Raw genomic sequence first — 17089 nt, 5'->3', positions numbered from 1 at the left:
TGTAGAGTATTAAAAGTTCCTTTTTGACTGACCAGAGGTGGTGATTGTGGCTCAATCAGTGTCCCATTCTGCTTCAACTATTTAATGATTTTTGGCAACACAAGATTAATTTCTTTTCATTAAAAAAAAAATTGAAGTAGTGGGGTTTTTTTTATTTCAAAATTAGAGGAAAGTAATAAGGAAGAAAAGCCAAAGTGTGATTATATATAAATGCCTAATTAAACTGGAGAGCTTGCTGTTACACCATGCTGTTTTACAGGGAAAATTGTGCATAATTGTGCATAATGTGCAATTTTGTTGAAACAAAATTTCTTTAATTGGGTTATTTCATATTAGCTCACCTGTCACTAAAGTGAAAGTTTGAAAACTAAGAAAAAGTAATTAATTAGAAATAAACATGTATTTGTAGTGCTTGTGTAAATTATTTACCACAGTTCATGCCTTTTGAATCTTCTCCAAATACTTAAATTGCCTTTGGTTAACAGGCTACGGTTATCTCTGCTGCTCATGTACAATTTAGTGCAAAATTTTAAAATGCTAGTATTCTGTGAACAGTCATTTTCTTTTGGAATGTAATTTTATGGTTTACACAACATAGTGTTTGGTACAAACTAAACACTATCTCCTTCACAACTCCTGAAGTCAGTAATCAGCCTCACGATTGAGAAGTCCATGATATGGCACTAAGTGTGAAGAATTATTATTGTAAAACTTTTGGATTTCTTTAGCAGCATTTCATAATCGTCTAAATTAATAAAAATACATGCTATAATGCATCGCAATCAGTGTGCAGCAAATTTTTAAAACCCAAGTTTTTCCTATTGAAAATGACTAAAACGAACTTCCCAGTGGCACTAAAATTATGTGTGCAAAATTGTGTATATATATATATATATACACACAATTAGCTATATAATATATTTATTATATAGCTAATTAATTAGCTCAATTTTCTGAGCTAATTATTCCTTTACGAATCGGTTTTTGACTAAGCTCAGCCCTGCCTGCCAGGCAGCGCACAGGACAAAAAAAAATTCCACTTGAATATTTATGTGCGCATGCGTAGCTCACCAAAGGAGGAAGCGGGCGGCGGACGTTGCGTGGGGTATTAAAAAACTTAAAACAGATGCTTTACGTTTGAAGGAGTATAATTAATAGCTAAAGAAAGTCCGAACCTCTATTTGTTTTCAAGATAGTCTTTTCCAGGTTGCTGTTGCAGCGCAGGAAGGTTATGTTCCCTGGAAGACTGGAATAACGTGAGTTTCATTATTTTTACCGAGGTGGTACCGAATACAGGAACTTTTCTCTACAATTATGTGACATTTAAGAATGTTGACTTACAAAAACAATCTACTGTGCATGATATGTAATTAACTTAAAAATATTAACATATGATACACAGTAAATATTGTAACATAGTGTGCAGTCGTTTGTTAGAATTTAATGGAAACACAACAAAACTAATCTTATTTCGCCTAAGGAGGTATTGCAATAGTTTGAAAACATCCTCATTTTTGAGCTAATTTGCTTGTTAAAGTGATAAGTTGGTTTAATGTGCTTTCTCTCGATTTCCTTCAGAGTATATATTTTGTAAAGCTGTTAAGCTGCCTTTATTTGCAATGTTTAAGTCTATGCATTTATAGCCTCGTTTTTTGACACTTTAATAAAAAAAGGTTTCTTTTCGTGAGAATGGGGAAGTGAAACCTGACACACTTAACTGCATGTTGTCCTTCGAGTTTAACTCATTTCTGCTACGGTGTCAAACAAAATAAAAATAAATACCTTGTGACTGGAAGTCAGGTGATTTGTTTTTTATGGGTTCAAAACAATACTTTGATACATAGCAAGACGTTTAGTTTTGCTTTAGATTTTTAGTTGATCAGATAAGCTGAAAGCTAATATCAAATGTCATTCATTGTATTCATCTTTAAGCCCCAATGTGGATATTTTAACCCCAAACTATTTATAATTTAAAAGAAAAGAAAGTAGGAGCCAGTAGCTTTAAATTCTTGAGAAAAACAGAATATTGACATTTCCACTATCTGATAAGACATCTCTCTCACATTACCTGGAAAACTAAAAAAATTGTGTACATAAAGAAGAAATTTGACTTTCTCACTCAGACAACATACAGCGAATAAATATAAACATATACATTTTAGAGAAAATAACATGAAGGACAAATGGAACAATGTGTACATATTGATGTATGCACTGCCATTGTTTTGTAAGAAAAAGCAAAAAAGAAAAGCAGGTTGTGTTAGTGCAAATGTGCTCGTTTTGTTTCACAGCAGAATGGTGAAAGTGGTCATCTAGTTTGTTAGAGCCTGGGGGAAGAAACTGTTTCTGTGGTGGCTGGTTTTCATAAATGACACCGACACAACAGTTCCCAAAAATGAAGGAAGTCAAGATTTAACGTGTTTTTAAATTAGACTAAGACTCTCCCTCTTTGTTGTTTTTTTTTTGTTGTTGTTTTCTTTTCTGTTTTTTCATAATAGGATTTGCTAATCGAAACTGTGTTTTAAAGAATGCATAATTGCAGTAAAATAGACCCATCTAGAGCCATATTTTATTACAGATCTTGCACTCTGTACAACACGGTGCCTCTCACTTCTTATTGACTGGAAATGGTGATAAATATTTGTGCTGTAACCTCAGACGGTGACGCCATGGGTATATCACCCATAACACATAACAGTTATGTGTTATGGGTGATATGGCAGTGAGCCATATCACCCATAATAAAAAAACAACCCTAATGATGGTATTAATGACCGTGTTTCTCGCAGCACAGTGTGAAGAAGCTGTGAGGACACCATGTGGTGGTTCCAGCAGGGTCTCTGCCTCCTGCCCGCTGCTCTGGTTGTTTGGACGGTGGCGTCCTTCGTCTTTGCCTACATCACAGCGGTGGTGCTGAGACATGTGGACCCTCTGGTGCCTTACATCAGGTCAGAACTGGGAGAATGTCTTGGTTCTTCATACCCAATATGTTGGGTCCTATGACAGAAAACAAAAAAGTCAAAGGGATTTAAAATAATATATCATGGTTTTTTTTCTTTCTTGCAGCGACACAGGAACATTGGCACCGGAGAGGTGTGTGTTCGGGATCATGATGGATGTTTCAGCTTTTTTAGGTAAAGCTATGTGGATCTGCACTCTCATTCTTTATTGTCAGAGGGACCTACACAACAGTAGACATTTTTTTTAACATTACTCCCTCTCTGTGTGAATGCCGTTTACAGGCATTGCCACGGTGTATGTGCGTTACAAGCAAGTGGAGGCTCTTCTCGATGACGAGGTCAAACTCCGAAGACTGAACTTCGTTGGGCTACTCCTCGGCTGGATGAGCTCCTTTGGGATGTGTGTGGTGGCCAACTTCCAGGTGAGTGTTGCTGTTCTGGGATCAGTTTGAGCTCTTTTAATATCTGAAATATTGAATGGGTCAGCTAAAGATTTATGCATCCCTCTCTGAGCAGAAGACAACCTTTTTCCCCATGCACCTGGTGGGGGCAATTTTGACATTCGGTGTCGGAGCGATCTACATCCTGGTTCAAACGCTGATGTCGCATTACATGCAGCCTCACATCCACAGCAAGACCACATTTGTGGTTCGTCTCACCATCCTGGTCTGGACCCTGGGCAGCATCATCAGCAGTATCCTTAAATTCCCTCTGTCAGTTCTGAAACACATATGTAGCAATCACATGAAAGAAGAAATATGATACCAATTTTTCACTTGATGACAGAAATTCCTGTGGCCTTAATGAAATATCTGTGACATGGTTTAGTCGGAATCCATTAAGATTCCAGAACAAAAGCCTGTTGTGTTGCTTCTCTTTGAAGTTGATTTTTTCGCAACTCATTTTAGGGACTGAAAAATCAAGCTTTTACTGTCTTTCTTAGCCTTTTGTTTCAATTGTAAGTGTAGTATGAAGTTATTATCACACTTTTGGACAAAATAATATGGACGTTATGTGTGAAACTGACCAACATTATAAAACATGAAGCCAAAGATGTAATTTTGGAATAATTGACTAACTGCTGACCCATTGCTCAGGAGTTTTATTTAAAAGTTAAGTTTTTAAAAGTTAACTTTCAGGACCGTTGATCATTTATGCTATTAATGGTGCATTCAGGGACAGTAGAAATTGATAATCTGAAATTCTGCCTCCTTTCCAATGTACAAAAATGAGGGATGCACCAATGAGGCATTTCTTGTCTGATAGTGATTTCTGATTTTTCTTCAGTGATACCAATTTGTTCTAGATACAAAAACACATAAAAATACAAAATAATCTGCTGCAGGCATTTTTATAGAGATTGTAACTTTAAATTAAACAACAAATCTAAGTCAAGATTATCTCAATTCATGCATCAAAACCCAAAAAAGTCCATGAAAGTGCACATTTAGGTTTGATGTATTGTTCGACTGAAAAACTGTGGGAATTTTTCAATCTATAAATTTTGATGCATTTAATAAATAGGTAAAAACAAACTGTTTTCTCAGTATTTGACGTTCCAATCACCTACCAGTTTTGCTCAATGGGAAACTGACTGATTGTGAGTTCTCATACGTTTATTGACACATATAAATGCATGCTTTGAAGTTGGTTAGAAGTAATAATGAGGGAACTGTGTCTCTCAAAATTAAAGAAGCAACAGATGTTTTACCTGAAGATCTGAATTGCTCATTTCGAGTTGTTTTCCTTAACAGTCGGTCAGTGTTTGTATCATCAGTCATCATGTACAGCAGTCTGTCAGGAGTGGATGTACCCCGTAAGCTACACTGGATCCCAGGAGAACCGGTCAGTTAGCATCAGAATTATTAGTATTTATTATATATTTTACATCCATGCAGTTCAGATTGTGGCACTGAAGCTAAAGTGATCATTTACAGATACTAATCAGTCTCTCCAGTTTTTCGCAATTCTGCGATCACGAAAATTCACACAAAATCAGCAGATCAATGGATTTGTTTTAAAGCATAATTTTAAGTTTACAAAAATTATTAAAAACGTTTGTTTTGAAGTGACTACTAACTCCCATCTGCAGGTGGCAGGATTTCTTAATTCTTCTACCTTCTACCTCAGCCTTACTTGATATCAGTTGAGTAACAAAAAGCTACATTTACAATCATACATAAATGCAAATATTGCAAAATACCTTAGAGATATTTTTGAAGTAGCACCACAAAATCAGTGATTATGATTGCAAAAAATTGCAAAAACAATCAGGAAATACTGGAGGGACTGAGGAATGTTCAGACACAAACAGATAATAAACCTACAGCTTAAACCAGAGCAAAAACTAAATCTAATCTAATACTTGTACTTAAGTATTAGATTAATGTGTTCCATTCCAGATAAAATGGAACAAAAAATTGTCCATTTTGTTGCATTAATGTTTGTGTTGTCGTCTTTTAGGGCTACGTGCCACATCTTGTCAGCACGGTGTCTGAGTGGTTCCTGGCCTTTTCCTTCATCAGCTTCTTCCTCACTTACATCAGAGATTTTCAGGTAGTTGTTCCTGCTGTTTTACACCACAGTGCTCATAAGACATGATGACAATTAAAAAACATGAAGCATAATTGTGAAAACTAATTTTAAAATGCGACTCCGTGTTTGCAGTGAGACATAAAAAAGATGAGAGTAGAAGAAAAAACCTCATTGTGTCGAATGTTTTATATATCAAGCTGTTCAGCTGGGACAAGCAGGGACAAAGAGGGCACTGTTGTTTGCTATAAGCTGATAAAATACATAATCTAATCTCGTTTCATAAGCTGAACATTTCTTCTTTTTTATTCTTTTCTTCAGAAAATAAACTTGCGAGCAGTAGCAGTTTTCCAGAGCAGCCATCTGTACGACGGGACTGTTCCACCTTCTCGTCAGAACAGACCGTCCGAAACTTCTCCACTGCTGGCAGGAACAACGTGACACAAAATGCAGCTGCAGCCGAGTCTGCTTCAGATTTGCTTTGCTTGTTCTTAGCAAATTTGAAGTTTGGTTTTATAAAGAATATGCAGAGACCTTTAAGGGGTCAGGGCATCATGATGTCACCTCTGTCTTATTGTACTGTGTATATAGTCAGATACTGAGATTCAGAAGCGATCTGACTCAGAGATTTGCTCACCTGCTGTAATCTGCAGAGGGTAGCGTTAAGTTTGAGCTGCTCACACCATAAGAAGGTCTTTGTCTTGTTTGTCGTAAGAGATCTCTTAATGGGTATAATAACTAAAACCCGTGTAACCAAACAAGCAAGTTGTTTTTATTATTTGTGCTTCACTAAACTGACAATCACAATGCAGATATTTATTCAGTTACACTATTCTCAACGTATCTGTACCATGATGCAAAGCAGTGCTTGATTACTTAGCTTACATTTTAAATAAATAGTATTAAACTGTTAAGTCATTTAACTACAATTACTAAATATTGTCTTAGACCCTGTTGTAAGCCATAATTGGCCTGGCAAAACTGTATCCAAATGTATTCATGGATTTCTTACATTTTTAATCAATGTATATAAATTCTTTTTAATCTTGTTTTTTTTTTTTTTTTGCTTATCTGAGCACAGACTTTATTAATTTAGGGATTAATGGTGTTGGTATTCTAACATTTACATACCAGCTGTCAGTGAGTATGAATAAATGTTTTATTTGCACTGTAATGCTAGTGGGATATGACTCCCTTTTATGATATATTTAGCACTGACCACATTTATTTGCACCTGTGGTAAAGATGTGTAATAAGTCATCAAATTATTTAATATTTTATTGGAGTAGCAATAAAAACTGTTGAAACTTTCAACATTTTATTTGAGTGCACATATTCAATACAGAAAAAGAAATTAAATTTTAAGAAAAAAATAAGTTGTGATACAATTATCGTCTAATTTATTTCAACACCTTTTACACAATAGTGTAATGCATATGCGTGCTTGTACAGGTAGCATGCATTATAGTTAACCTCAGTCTGATAGGGTTATGCTGCAAAGCTAAAATAACAGTGCAAATCACTTCAACTTTGAAGTAGAAGGCAACTTCAAAATTAATCCTGAGGTTTCTTTTTAAAGAAAATAAGTTAATCTATTTGCTCTGCAAACTAGAACTTTGATATCTGAAATATTACACTTTATTGACTGAAATTGGATGTTTTGATGCACTACGAACATGATTAGGCTTATAGCTCTTGACCTGTAAACTTACAGTAGGTGTCAGGTAAAAACAACTGAGTTTATATAAACATTTTATTTTGCACTACCATCAAATCATTTATGCACACTATTTAGAGTAATGCAATATGCTATAAATAAAAGGATAACACACAATGGAAACAAGTAAAATATGTTAATACTCCAGAACTAAAATAATGCCACACAGAAGAAAGCTGAACATCCTTTTTTATTTTGTCATAAACAATTACATTTCTAATGCAGTTTAAATATTTGTTTCTGCTGTGGTAATTTTCTGTTCTAAAATGCAGAACTTCTGTTCGGCAAACAGATTTAAACTTAATTATGGATCTTACATGCAATATTAACCTCCACTCCCACCTTGTCCCAAAACTCAGCAGCAACAATCAAATATATATTATAGTATATTTCTTTTAAAGTCACAACATCCAATAACCACCCTGAATCTGGAGAAGCAGCTTTGTAAAACACATCAAATTAAAATGCTCCCCTCTTTAAACTGTGTGGTAACTTAGTGTAACATGTTGCCATAACTGCTTCCATTCAAAAGGGGATCAGATGCGTTTTCTCCAGAATAACCCGTCCAGACATAAACTTACCGTTTACACTCTTCAAGTAAGAACCAGAGCAGTGGGGCTCTTTACCATCTTCACTGAAGTTAATTTTACATTTAAAGCTCTGTCTTAATTACACTCAAAATATAAGTTCCGTTTTATTTGTGATTAAACATCACATTACATCTCTTGCCTCCTTGTTTAATATTTTGTTCTAAATTTACACAATGTAAATAATGCAGAAAACTATTTTACATTCTAAAATGCAATAAAATTGCAGTTATTTGCATGTAACCTGCAAGCATAGACTGCAAGAAAAAAATAATCTAAAAGAATAGAAAATAACTTGGAACATGTGCATATGTATTTTGTGAGCAGGTTATGCTCATGGAGGGTTGTATCTGAAGAATAGTATGGAACAAAAAGATGATTACGTTTTTATTCAGGCAGAAACATCACATCACAATTAGGAAAATAGGTTGTTGGAGCTTGACTGGCAGGACTGCTTAAAGCTAATTTTTTTGCACAATATTGCAAATGATTAGGACCAAATTAATCACTCAGATAAATTGTAGATGTAATTATCACAAGATGAGCTTGGCTGATTTCAGTGTCTGCATAATAATGGTCAGTCTACATGTTAAAAAACATTTTCCAGCGGTGGCATATAAAAAACAAAACAACCTCATGTACTCATTCTTAATTTCACTTAATTTTATTCTTCCACTGAAGTGGATCTGACTGCAACAAAAATTGTTTCAAGTCACTGAACAGGATGCAAATAGTGGCAGTGATTCCCCGGGTCTAGGACCAGTGTTATTACCTTTTTAATCAGTGACACCTCCAGTAATTTTAGAGATTTTTTCTCTCTTAATTGCTAGAAATCAGCTAGAAGCTGTGGCACGAGCACAGATGAATTTTCAACAGTTCAGCTAAAGAATAAGTCTCCTTATTCCTCTGACCTGCACTCTTAAGAAAATCTTGCAGGAGCTTATTTTTTCTCCCCTACCTGATCTCCTTGTGTGCAGTTGGTTTCAGTTCTCAGAGGCATATCAGACCAAAAATGTGCTATAAACAAAATATTGTTGGTGTTAAAAGGCAACAATGGGCAGAAAATGGGCACACACAGGCCAACAAGCTCCAAACATTCAAAGGTGCTTTGTGTGTTACACCCAAGTCCTGAACTCTGCCCATCTGAAGGCTAAAAGGTTGTGCCGTCACAAATGATGTTCTGGCCACGTCCGGGGAACAACTCCATCTGCCAGTACCGGGGGTCCGCATACACTGCAGAAAAAGAAGGCAACAATCAAGACAGAGATTGGGTCAGAATGAGAAGAAATCTATAGCGAATAAAGAGGGACAGATCCAAAAAAAACCTTTCAAATCTAATTTAATCTGTTAACACAAAACATTTTTATTGTTGTCTAAAGGAGTTTAAATGTGTGTCTGCAGCAGGAGTTACCCATGTCTCCAGGTGACAGCCAAAGGTTGAAGGAGCTGCAGTGTTTCTGGCATCGCTGAACAGGCACAACTCGCACTGTTGGCAGCCCCTCCCCCACCACCAGCCAACCCAGGACCCTGACACCCTGAAACATCAGCAGCACATAACGATGACATCTCAGAGAGACAGTCTAAGGCAGGGGTGGGCAATCCTGGTCCTCGAGGGCCGGTGTCCTGCAACTCTTGCAAGTCTCCCTGGTCCAACACACTTGAATCCAGCAGCTGAATCACCTCCCAAGTGCAGTCAGGTTCTCCAGAGTCCTGCTAATGACCTCATTATTTGACTCAGGTGTGTTGAAGTAGAGATGCATCTAAAAGTTGCAGGAGTCCGGCCCTCGAGGCCTGGAGTTGCCCACCCCTGGTCTAAGGCATGCGTAATTTCTGTATCTGTAACCATTTCGTTAATGCTCTTAGTAGTTTATGTGAACAATGCATTTTATTCTGAAAAGTTTAAAATAAATTCTAAAGATTTAAGAGAAATGTTTCCATTACTTTTTAAAAATGATTAATCTTTACTTCTTAAATCAATATATTAGATATTTTGTGTGGTATTTTTTACCCTAATATTTTCCCTTCAGTATCTGTAATTCTTGTTTAGTACTTCACTCAGATTCTAGGCCAAGCTTCACTTGCCTTGCTTTGAGAGTTTGTGCTGTGGATGACCAGGCATCGCTGGAGGATGGTCCCAGCGCTGTCCAGCAGGGGGCAGAGCTCAGCCTTTGGGAAGAGCCATCTCAACACTTTTTCTCTGGTTCCAGAACTGAACCTCCTGTAGGTACAAAGACATTCAATTTGATCAAAACTTGTGTATTGATCATATGCATATTTTTCCAATATTCTCTAGAATATGTCCTGGCAGTCAGGACAGATTCCTGACAATGTGCTTCAGCACAGGAAAATTAAATAATTTATTAAATCATGAATGAATTAAGTCTAGTTTTTTAAATTAAATCACATATAAATAAATGCTATATTTAATAGTAATATATTTGTACTTTATAAAGTTAAATAAAGGAACGTCAATTTTAAACTATTAGCAACATCTCAAACTTTTAACTTTAAAAAAAAGCCGTGACACATCAGCAGACGTACAAACACATAGCTGTTCACACAGACTGACAAACCCAGCGAGGAAAATGCTAATCAGAGATGCAGCCGAGATCCTGATGGTAACTATGGAGGAGCTGCAAAGATCTATAGCTGAGGTGGAAAATCTGTCGACATGAAAACTATTAGCTGTCTACTTCATAAATCAGGCATTTATGGAGGGAAAGCAAAAAGAAAGGCATTTTTGAAACAAGTGAACTCTCAATTACCATTTGGAAGAAGGTGCTCTGGTCACATGAGGCCAAAATAAGACCTTCTGACTAACATGTAAGATGCAATATCTGGTACAAAGCTAAATCTGCACATAACACTGACCACACTATTCCAGTTTTGTACATGATGGGGACAGAGTCATGCTTTAGGAGAGGCCTTTCTTCAGCAGAAACAAGAAAACTCTTTAGAGTTAATGGGAAGATGGATGGAGTCAAATATCACAATTCATGAACCCATTAGAGGTTCATCCATCAGACTGGTGCTGAGGTTCACCTTTCAGCAAGACAATGAAACAATTTAATCAAAGCATATCCATGTGCTAAAATGGCACAGATTCACACCAGAGGAGGGTGAAGTTGGCAGGTCCCTGAGGGAGGCCGCTATGGAGACCGCTGTCCTCCTCCAGCAGAATTGACATGGAGCCTGAATGGGCTAAGTAGAGCGCCTCCAGCTGCTGCCGCTGGATACTGAGAGACTCCCCGCCCTGCAGACGACAGTGTTGATGAATAAAAAAGACTATGAATTTACAACAAAATGTCTAATGAGAATGAGTATTATTGCTGCAGTTTTTATTTAATTTATATCTGATCAATGTGCATTTTTGAAAATGAGTTTGAAAAAAATCGGATCCATTACACTCTTGAAAACACAATTCAAATGTGTCAGTTTGTGTCAAACTGTAATCACCACAAGTTGTGGCCACATCATTGTGTTTATATTAAATTCAGCAGACCCTTGTTTATCCTTTTTATCAGGAAAAAAAAATCTAAAGATTATTCAAAAAACTGGGAAAAAATACTTCCAAACAAATTTAAAGTAGGCTCTGATAGCACCAAATATCCAAAAGCAACAATGGGCGACTCAACAGATGGCTACTCTTGATCAAATGGAGCTCTGACCTTCAGCAGGACCAGCTGAGGTCCCCGTCGCAGAGTCACAGTTCCCCTGAGGCTTTCTGGGACTTCCAGCACGGAGGAGATTTCTGCGCATCCCGAACAGTTAACCAGACTCTGCCGGAGAGAACCAGCACTCCACCACTCATGAAAACCTGCCACACACAAACACAAGATGAAAATCAGAGTTTGACGTTAAAAACCTCCTGGACCTCAAAGTCAATTTAGTCACTTTAGGAATTAATATTTACAGCTCCAGTAGATTCCTTAAACTGGATGACACATAATATAGCAGAAAGACTCCTAAATTTATAAAATTGTGCACCAAGATACAGAAGCTATTTGTCCCAAATTAAGATCCGATTGTTACAAGCCTTCTGGAAGTTTGCATTTTGTAAGAGCTACAAAGCTTCCCACCTTGCAGGTTGTACTTCTTGGCAATAGGAAGAGAGAGCAGGCGGATATGGCTAAGGGGGGACGACCGGTTGCAACAGCCCAGATTTACCAGTCCCAACTGGGGGGAGCTCTGCTGGTAGTTGAAGGCCAGCACCACCACCAGCAGGAAGCCCACAGCAACCAGAAACTGCACAAAAACAAAAGATGTTAAAACATTGAGAAACCATTCATTCTACCGTACAGTTAGACATTACAAGAATGTTATGTTATCCCCAGGTTTTTCACCTTAATGGTGGCTCTTAGAATGGGGAATTGTGGAGGCTCTCTTCTTGGCTCGTTGGTCTCCAGGACCTGCTTGATGAATCTCTCAATTTCTCTCTCTGACATGCCATAGCGGTAACCTGATTGGCGGAGGATGTCGATGCTCTCAGACAGTTTGTCGTAGATACATGGCTCGCTTGTTGCTGTCCCCATAGTGACAGCAGTTTTGTTGTCAAACACGTCAGTTTTCAGCTGGTGCAGAGAATCAGGATCATGGTGTCACCTCACCTGTTAAGAAACCAAAGGTTGTGACCACCTTCTCTAAACTATACATTATAGTTGGTCTTTATTGGCTTGTAATCCCTCTATGTCAGTGGTTATTATTATTATTTTTTATTATCAATACTAATTTCTGTTTTTTTTACATTTCAGACAATCAATCAAAGAAATTTTAACATCAGGCAGAGGACACCTTATAACCTGTAAGAATGGTCTGCTGATGGTCTCAAGCAAATTTAAGTCAGGACTTTGACTAAGAGTTAGACTTACAGCATTTTTATTTAGCCACACTTGAGGGTTTTCAAGGATGAATGCCATGTTAAAGGTAATGTCATGAGATATAAATCAGACTTAAGTTTAGCAATGACCATGTCCCTCTAAAACGTTTTTGCAAGTCATTCAGGGCCTTGACTGACAGACACTCAGACTTCAATTCAAGTACTGAATAAGTAAAGAAGGCCTACATCACCACACTACCACCACCATGGTTGGCTGTGAGAATTATTTTTTCTCAAATGCTGTGTAAAAACTCATAAATACAAAATCAGAGTTACAAACAATAAAAATCCAAAGTAAAATCATTAAAACCACACAAATATACAAAATGTCATAAAAATCATGACAGAGGTAAAGAAATAAAAAAGAAGGAAAGAAGAAAGAAAATGTAAATCCAATACAGAAAACAAAAGTTTGGGTCAAAACTTTTGACTTACAAACCTCAGCTGATCATGCTTACCCAATACTGTATCTGGACATTGCCTGGTCCATAATGTTGGTTCACATAATGAAAACACACACACTGTTGTTTTGCACACTTTAAGGACTTTCAACATCTACCTGTACCCCATCTACTTGTTCTCTTCATTCAGAAACAAGTTTTATCTCTTGAGTTTCCAATGCTTTGTTAAAAGTAGGGTATTCAGTTGAATGAAAAGCTGACAACCTGACAAAAAAATGCATGTGAAGCAACCAGCATGCATTAAACTGTACACAACAAAGCATTGTAAAAGTTTTTTTTTACATGTAAAAATGCAAAAGAGGGATCAAATAGACACGTTTTACTTAGGGGAACTTGATTAAGATGTTATGTTGTCCGCTTAATCTGTAGTGAGAATGGTTAAATTAGTGTGTTTATTTTTTAAACAGAGATTTTAGACCTCTAAGTATTAGAAGCATGACCAACACACTCTCACACAAGAATATCCTCCCTATGTCGACGTGTTACTGTAAATAAAACAAGCAAAACCCGCGGAGAAAAATGACTCAAGGGACTGTTTAAAACCAGTGACACTTTGCGCCATATTGCCATTGTTGCGCAAAAAAGCGTAAACAGTCTGAAGAGATGTCAAGATAGAGCAGAACAGCTCTATCTTCTCATTTAGTAAAACAGGAACCTGTCAACAATAATTATACAACAAATATACAAACCGGTGCAAACACGATGGCACAGTGCTCACCAAAGCAGTTAATCACAGATCATATTTAAAAAGGGCTTGTTGTGTGATTAAATAATTCAAAACCATGGAAACAGAAATCTGTAGCCGAAATAATCTGACAGGTTAGCTTCTCTGATAGCAACATCAGATTCTCACTTCAACAGACACAATTTCCCGAAAATAAAATCCTCACCTTAAGGTGAAATCCACCGTCGTAGTAAAAACATTCCCATTTCTTACACCGTTGCCATGGATATTTATATTTTTAAGTAAAATAAACTACAGGTCGTTAGTTAGACCTTTAGACATGGCTGCATTCTGGACGTCAGTGAAGTTGGCTTCCGATTTGTAACTTCCGGCACAGCAGTTGAGTAAGAAGTATTTCACTTCTCGTCGCTTTTCCCAGCATCTGGCAGACGTCATGTCAGCTATGGTTTAAAATCTGGATTAAATCTTTAACATTGAATACGGATAGCTTAATACACAATTCATGTTTTATAGATCTGTGTTGATTATGTAAAAATGTAAAATAAATAGGTGAGTTTTTGTACTTTAAACTAGTCATCAAAGTAGGGGTCAGTACCAACGTGAGGACTTGATGTTCTCTTAAAACCCCAAAGAATCCTCCAAAGGAAATAACTAAAATACCAATGGTACATCTTTGGCATGCTAAAAAAATCTTAGAAGAGATCAAATCCAGCACATACAAACTGATAAAATCTTCACTTGTAATAATGTGTAATTAAATATTATTCCCATTTGTTGCAAAATGTGATGCTGTATATAACCTATATTTCACAGTTATGCAACATAATATTTTGAAATAATTTCTTAATATGGATTTTTTTGTGAATTTTTTTAACAAGAATTCTGTGTAATTCTTGTTCACCGCCTCCAATAACCTGTTCCGGATTCAAGAAGCCCTCTGCTGCTGTTTGGCAGCATGACAGGCATCCTGACAGATACGACCTGTCAAAGTTTTTCTTCAAAGTCTAACATAAATATTTCATGAACGTCATTCATTGGAGGAAACGTTTAAAACAAAAAGATCATTATAACAACTTAAATCTCAATCGAAATTGGATGGACTAAAATGTTATGTTGTACATGTGTTGAAAATGATACAAAATAATGTATCATTTGCTTTCAAGTACAAATGCATTTATTCAAGAAAATATATACATACAAATATATGGGGCAGTACAAACTACTGTCATTTGAAGGAGAAAAAAATCACTAAAAGAAAAGGCCTTATGTAATAAAACTAAATTCTATTATTCATTGAAACCCCACTTCAAAAATTCATAATAATCCAATATGTATTAAAATAAAGCTCGTATGTAGTTTTGATAAAGTTTCATAAACGTTTCCTTTTAGCCAATCTAGCAAAATGTACAAATCCTTAATCCCGCCCTAAACGGAACCAAAACAATTCCCTTCAGCCAATAAGAGCACGGACAGGCCGCAGGAAGTCCTTCTTCCACTTATTTTGCAACTATTTTACAGTAAAGTCAAGCTGCAAACAATTACGACGTAGTTGAACGGCAGAGATGTGGAAGCAGAAAATTAAAATGATAGTTACCTTTCTTCACAAAATGAAGCGAAGAGAAATGTTAGTACATATAAATTGTAACGACCATCATAAAATAATGGTATTTTATATATTTTCCAAAGTAAACGTATAATGAATAATCGAGATTTATTGGAGATTGTATTTCCTGAAGGAACTCAAGAAGTACAACCTTCCACAGGACTGCCTGGTCATACATTATTAAGTCCTGTGCACATCCATCACTGTGTGGTTAATCAGGTCTGTAGAGGGGATCATCATAGCTGGTTTTCCCTTCATCCAGGACTTTTACAGGTCTAGGGTCAGGAAGGAGGCCATCCCTGCAGACCCCACCCATCCTGGAGACAAACTAGATTGTTCTTCCCTGGTTTAAAAAAGTTACACACATTTTTTGTTACATAACATGCAGCACAGTGCTTCTCCACATATCGGTCAGTTGCCTGGCTTAGAAATGTTCATTTCAAGTTTGTGAAAACATGGAGAGTCATAGCATAAAAATTAAAGAAACCCTGCAGCCCATTTTGCTATAAAATTATAAGAACTATAGTAAACAAGCATGTACAGCAATTGTTAGCTGATTGTTATTTGTAGCATGCCGTTCCGAACAAAGATGAAGCTTTACTGATGGTTATTATGAGATTTTATTCCTTTAGTGTTGTAATCCACATATCACCACCATTTCAATCCATATAACAGTTATACAGCACTAAGCAGGAAATAAAAAATCAAAAATTTAAAGTGTACAGCTCTAATCAGAATTCAAAATTACTGGCAAAATAAAACACATTCAAATTTGCTGTAATAAAAAGCACTTATGGTTATTTAGCCTTAGCAAGTGTTTATTTTATTTTATTCTATTAACTTTAAATGTAATTGGAATAAAAATTCCTTTGTGGTTTTACATAAAAGCAGTTAGATGATGTTATATATATTATTTTAAATGTTTACATATAAACAGTACTAAATATTTATATGTATTATATTACTCACTAATATCACATGTGAGAATCTCATAATGTCCTAAGATTGTTCTCAGCATTTGGATTTACCTGTTTAGCTTAGTACCTAGACTGAAAAATAAAATGTTTCCTGCCTCAGATGGGCACTAGATTGTTGCAACATGATTTGTCATCATGTTAAAAAAAAAGAAAAGAAAAACTAGCAGGATGAAAAGAATTTTTAGCTATCCTACAGCATAGCTCCAGAAGTGTGCATAATAATAATCAGTATCACTTTAAATGTGAAATCCTGTTGTGTAAGAGGTTTAGAGCAATAGAGAACCATTTTTTACTGTAACAAGGTGCTGTTACATGTTGGTGCTAATATGAATTCCATCCAAGACACTTAAAGAAGATGAGCAGCTTTTGTGCAAATGTTTAAGGACCATTGTACGTTGACGTGTTCAAATATTTTTGGCGTAAATAAAACCTTATCCTTTACATGTACTTTCTTTAACAATGGACCTCAGTTGTGTAATTTATTGCACAACCAAAGTTATGTAATATTTTCCCTATAGATACATTATTAGATTTTACTTATCCTTAATCAGGAAATAAATGTTACAGCTGTATTTATATATTTACTCAAAATGTCAATGAGTTACCTAAAAGCAAATTTTGTTACTGTAGTTGTTTTTTTGTTTTATTGTTATTGTCTTTTGTTTTGAAAGTCCGCTCCGGAAGCTAACGT

At 36.2% G+C, this 17089-nt stretch overlaps 2 protein-coding genes across 5 annotated transcripts; one reads left to right on the top strand and one right to left on the bottom strand.

The window, feature by feature from the left end:
• Positions 1-1037: 1037 nt before the first annotated feature.
• Positions 1038-6806, top strand: dram2b (DNA-damage regulated autophagy modulator 2b). Of its 3 annotated transcripts, none has more exons than XM_028002995.1 (9): positions 1038-1105; positions 1197-1256; positions 2790-2948; positions 3067-3134; positions 3243-3382; positions 3477-3654; positions 4723-4805; positions 5424-5516; positions 5814-6806. In XM_028002995.1, the coding sequence occupies exons 3-9, from the start codon at positions 2818-2820 to the stop codon at positions 5931-5933; spliced, it is 813 nt and encodes a 270-aa protein (XP_027858796.1). In that variant the 5' UTR covers positions 1038-1105; positions 1197-1256; positions 2790-2817; the 3' UTR covers positions 5934-6806. The 3 variants fall into 3 exon arrangements, with proteins under 3 accessions (XP_027858796.1, XP_027858797.1, XP_027858795.1); XM_028002996.1 differs by having other exon boundaries at positions 1049-1105; positions 2795-2948; XM_028002994.1 differs by having other exon boundaries at positions 1065-1256; positions 2795-2948.
• Positions 6807-7380: 574 nt separating this feature from the next.
• Positions 7381-14185, bottom strand: c20h6orf89 (chromosome 20 C6orf89 homolog). 2 transcript variants are annotated; one of them, XM_028002992.1, is made up of 8 exons: positions 14024-14185; positions 12140-12403; positions 11876-12041; positions 11465-11613; positions 10907-11049; positions 9879-10014; positions 9208-9331; positions 7381-9029 (listed from the first exon to the last, which is right to left on the bottom strand). In XM_028002992.1, exons 2-8 carry the CDS (start codon positions 12326-12328, stop codon positions 8947-8949), a joined length of 990 nt encoding a protein of 329 aa, XP_027858793.1. In that variant the 5' UTR covers positions 12329-12403; positions 14024-14185; the 3' UTR covers positions 7381-8946. The 2 variants fall into 2 exon arrangements, with proteins under 2 accessions (XP_027858793.1, XP_027858794.1); XM_028002993.1 differs by lacking the exon at positions 14024-14185 and adding an exon at positions 13823-13936.
• Between the last annotated feature and the right edge of the window lie 2904 nt (positions 14186-17089).

This window comes from Xiphophorus couchianus, chromosome 20 (assembly GCF_001444195.1).
Source record: "Xiphophorus couchianus chromosome 20, X_couchianus-1.0, whole genome shotgun sequence".
NCBI lineage: Eukaryota > Metazoa > Chordata > Actinopteri > Cyprinodontiformes > Poeciliidae > Xiphophorus > Xiphophorus couchianus.
The sequence above is the reverse complement of the archived record's forward strand: the minus strand, read 5'-3'. Positions and strand labels throughout refer to the sequence as shown.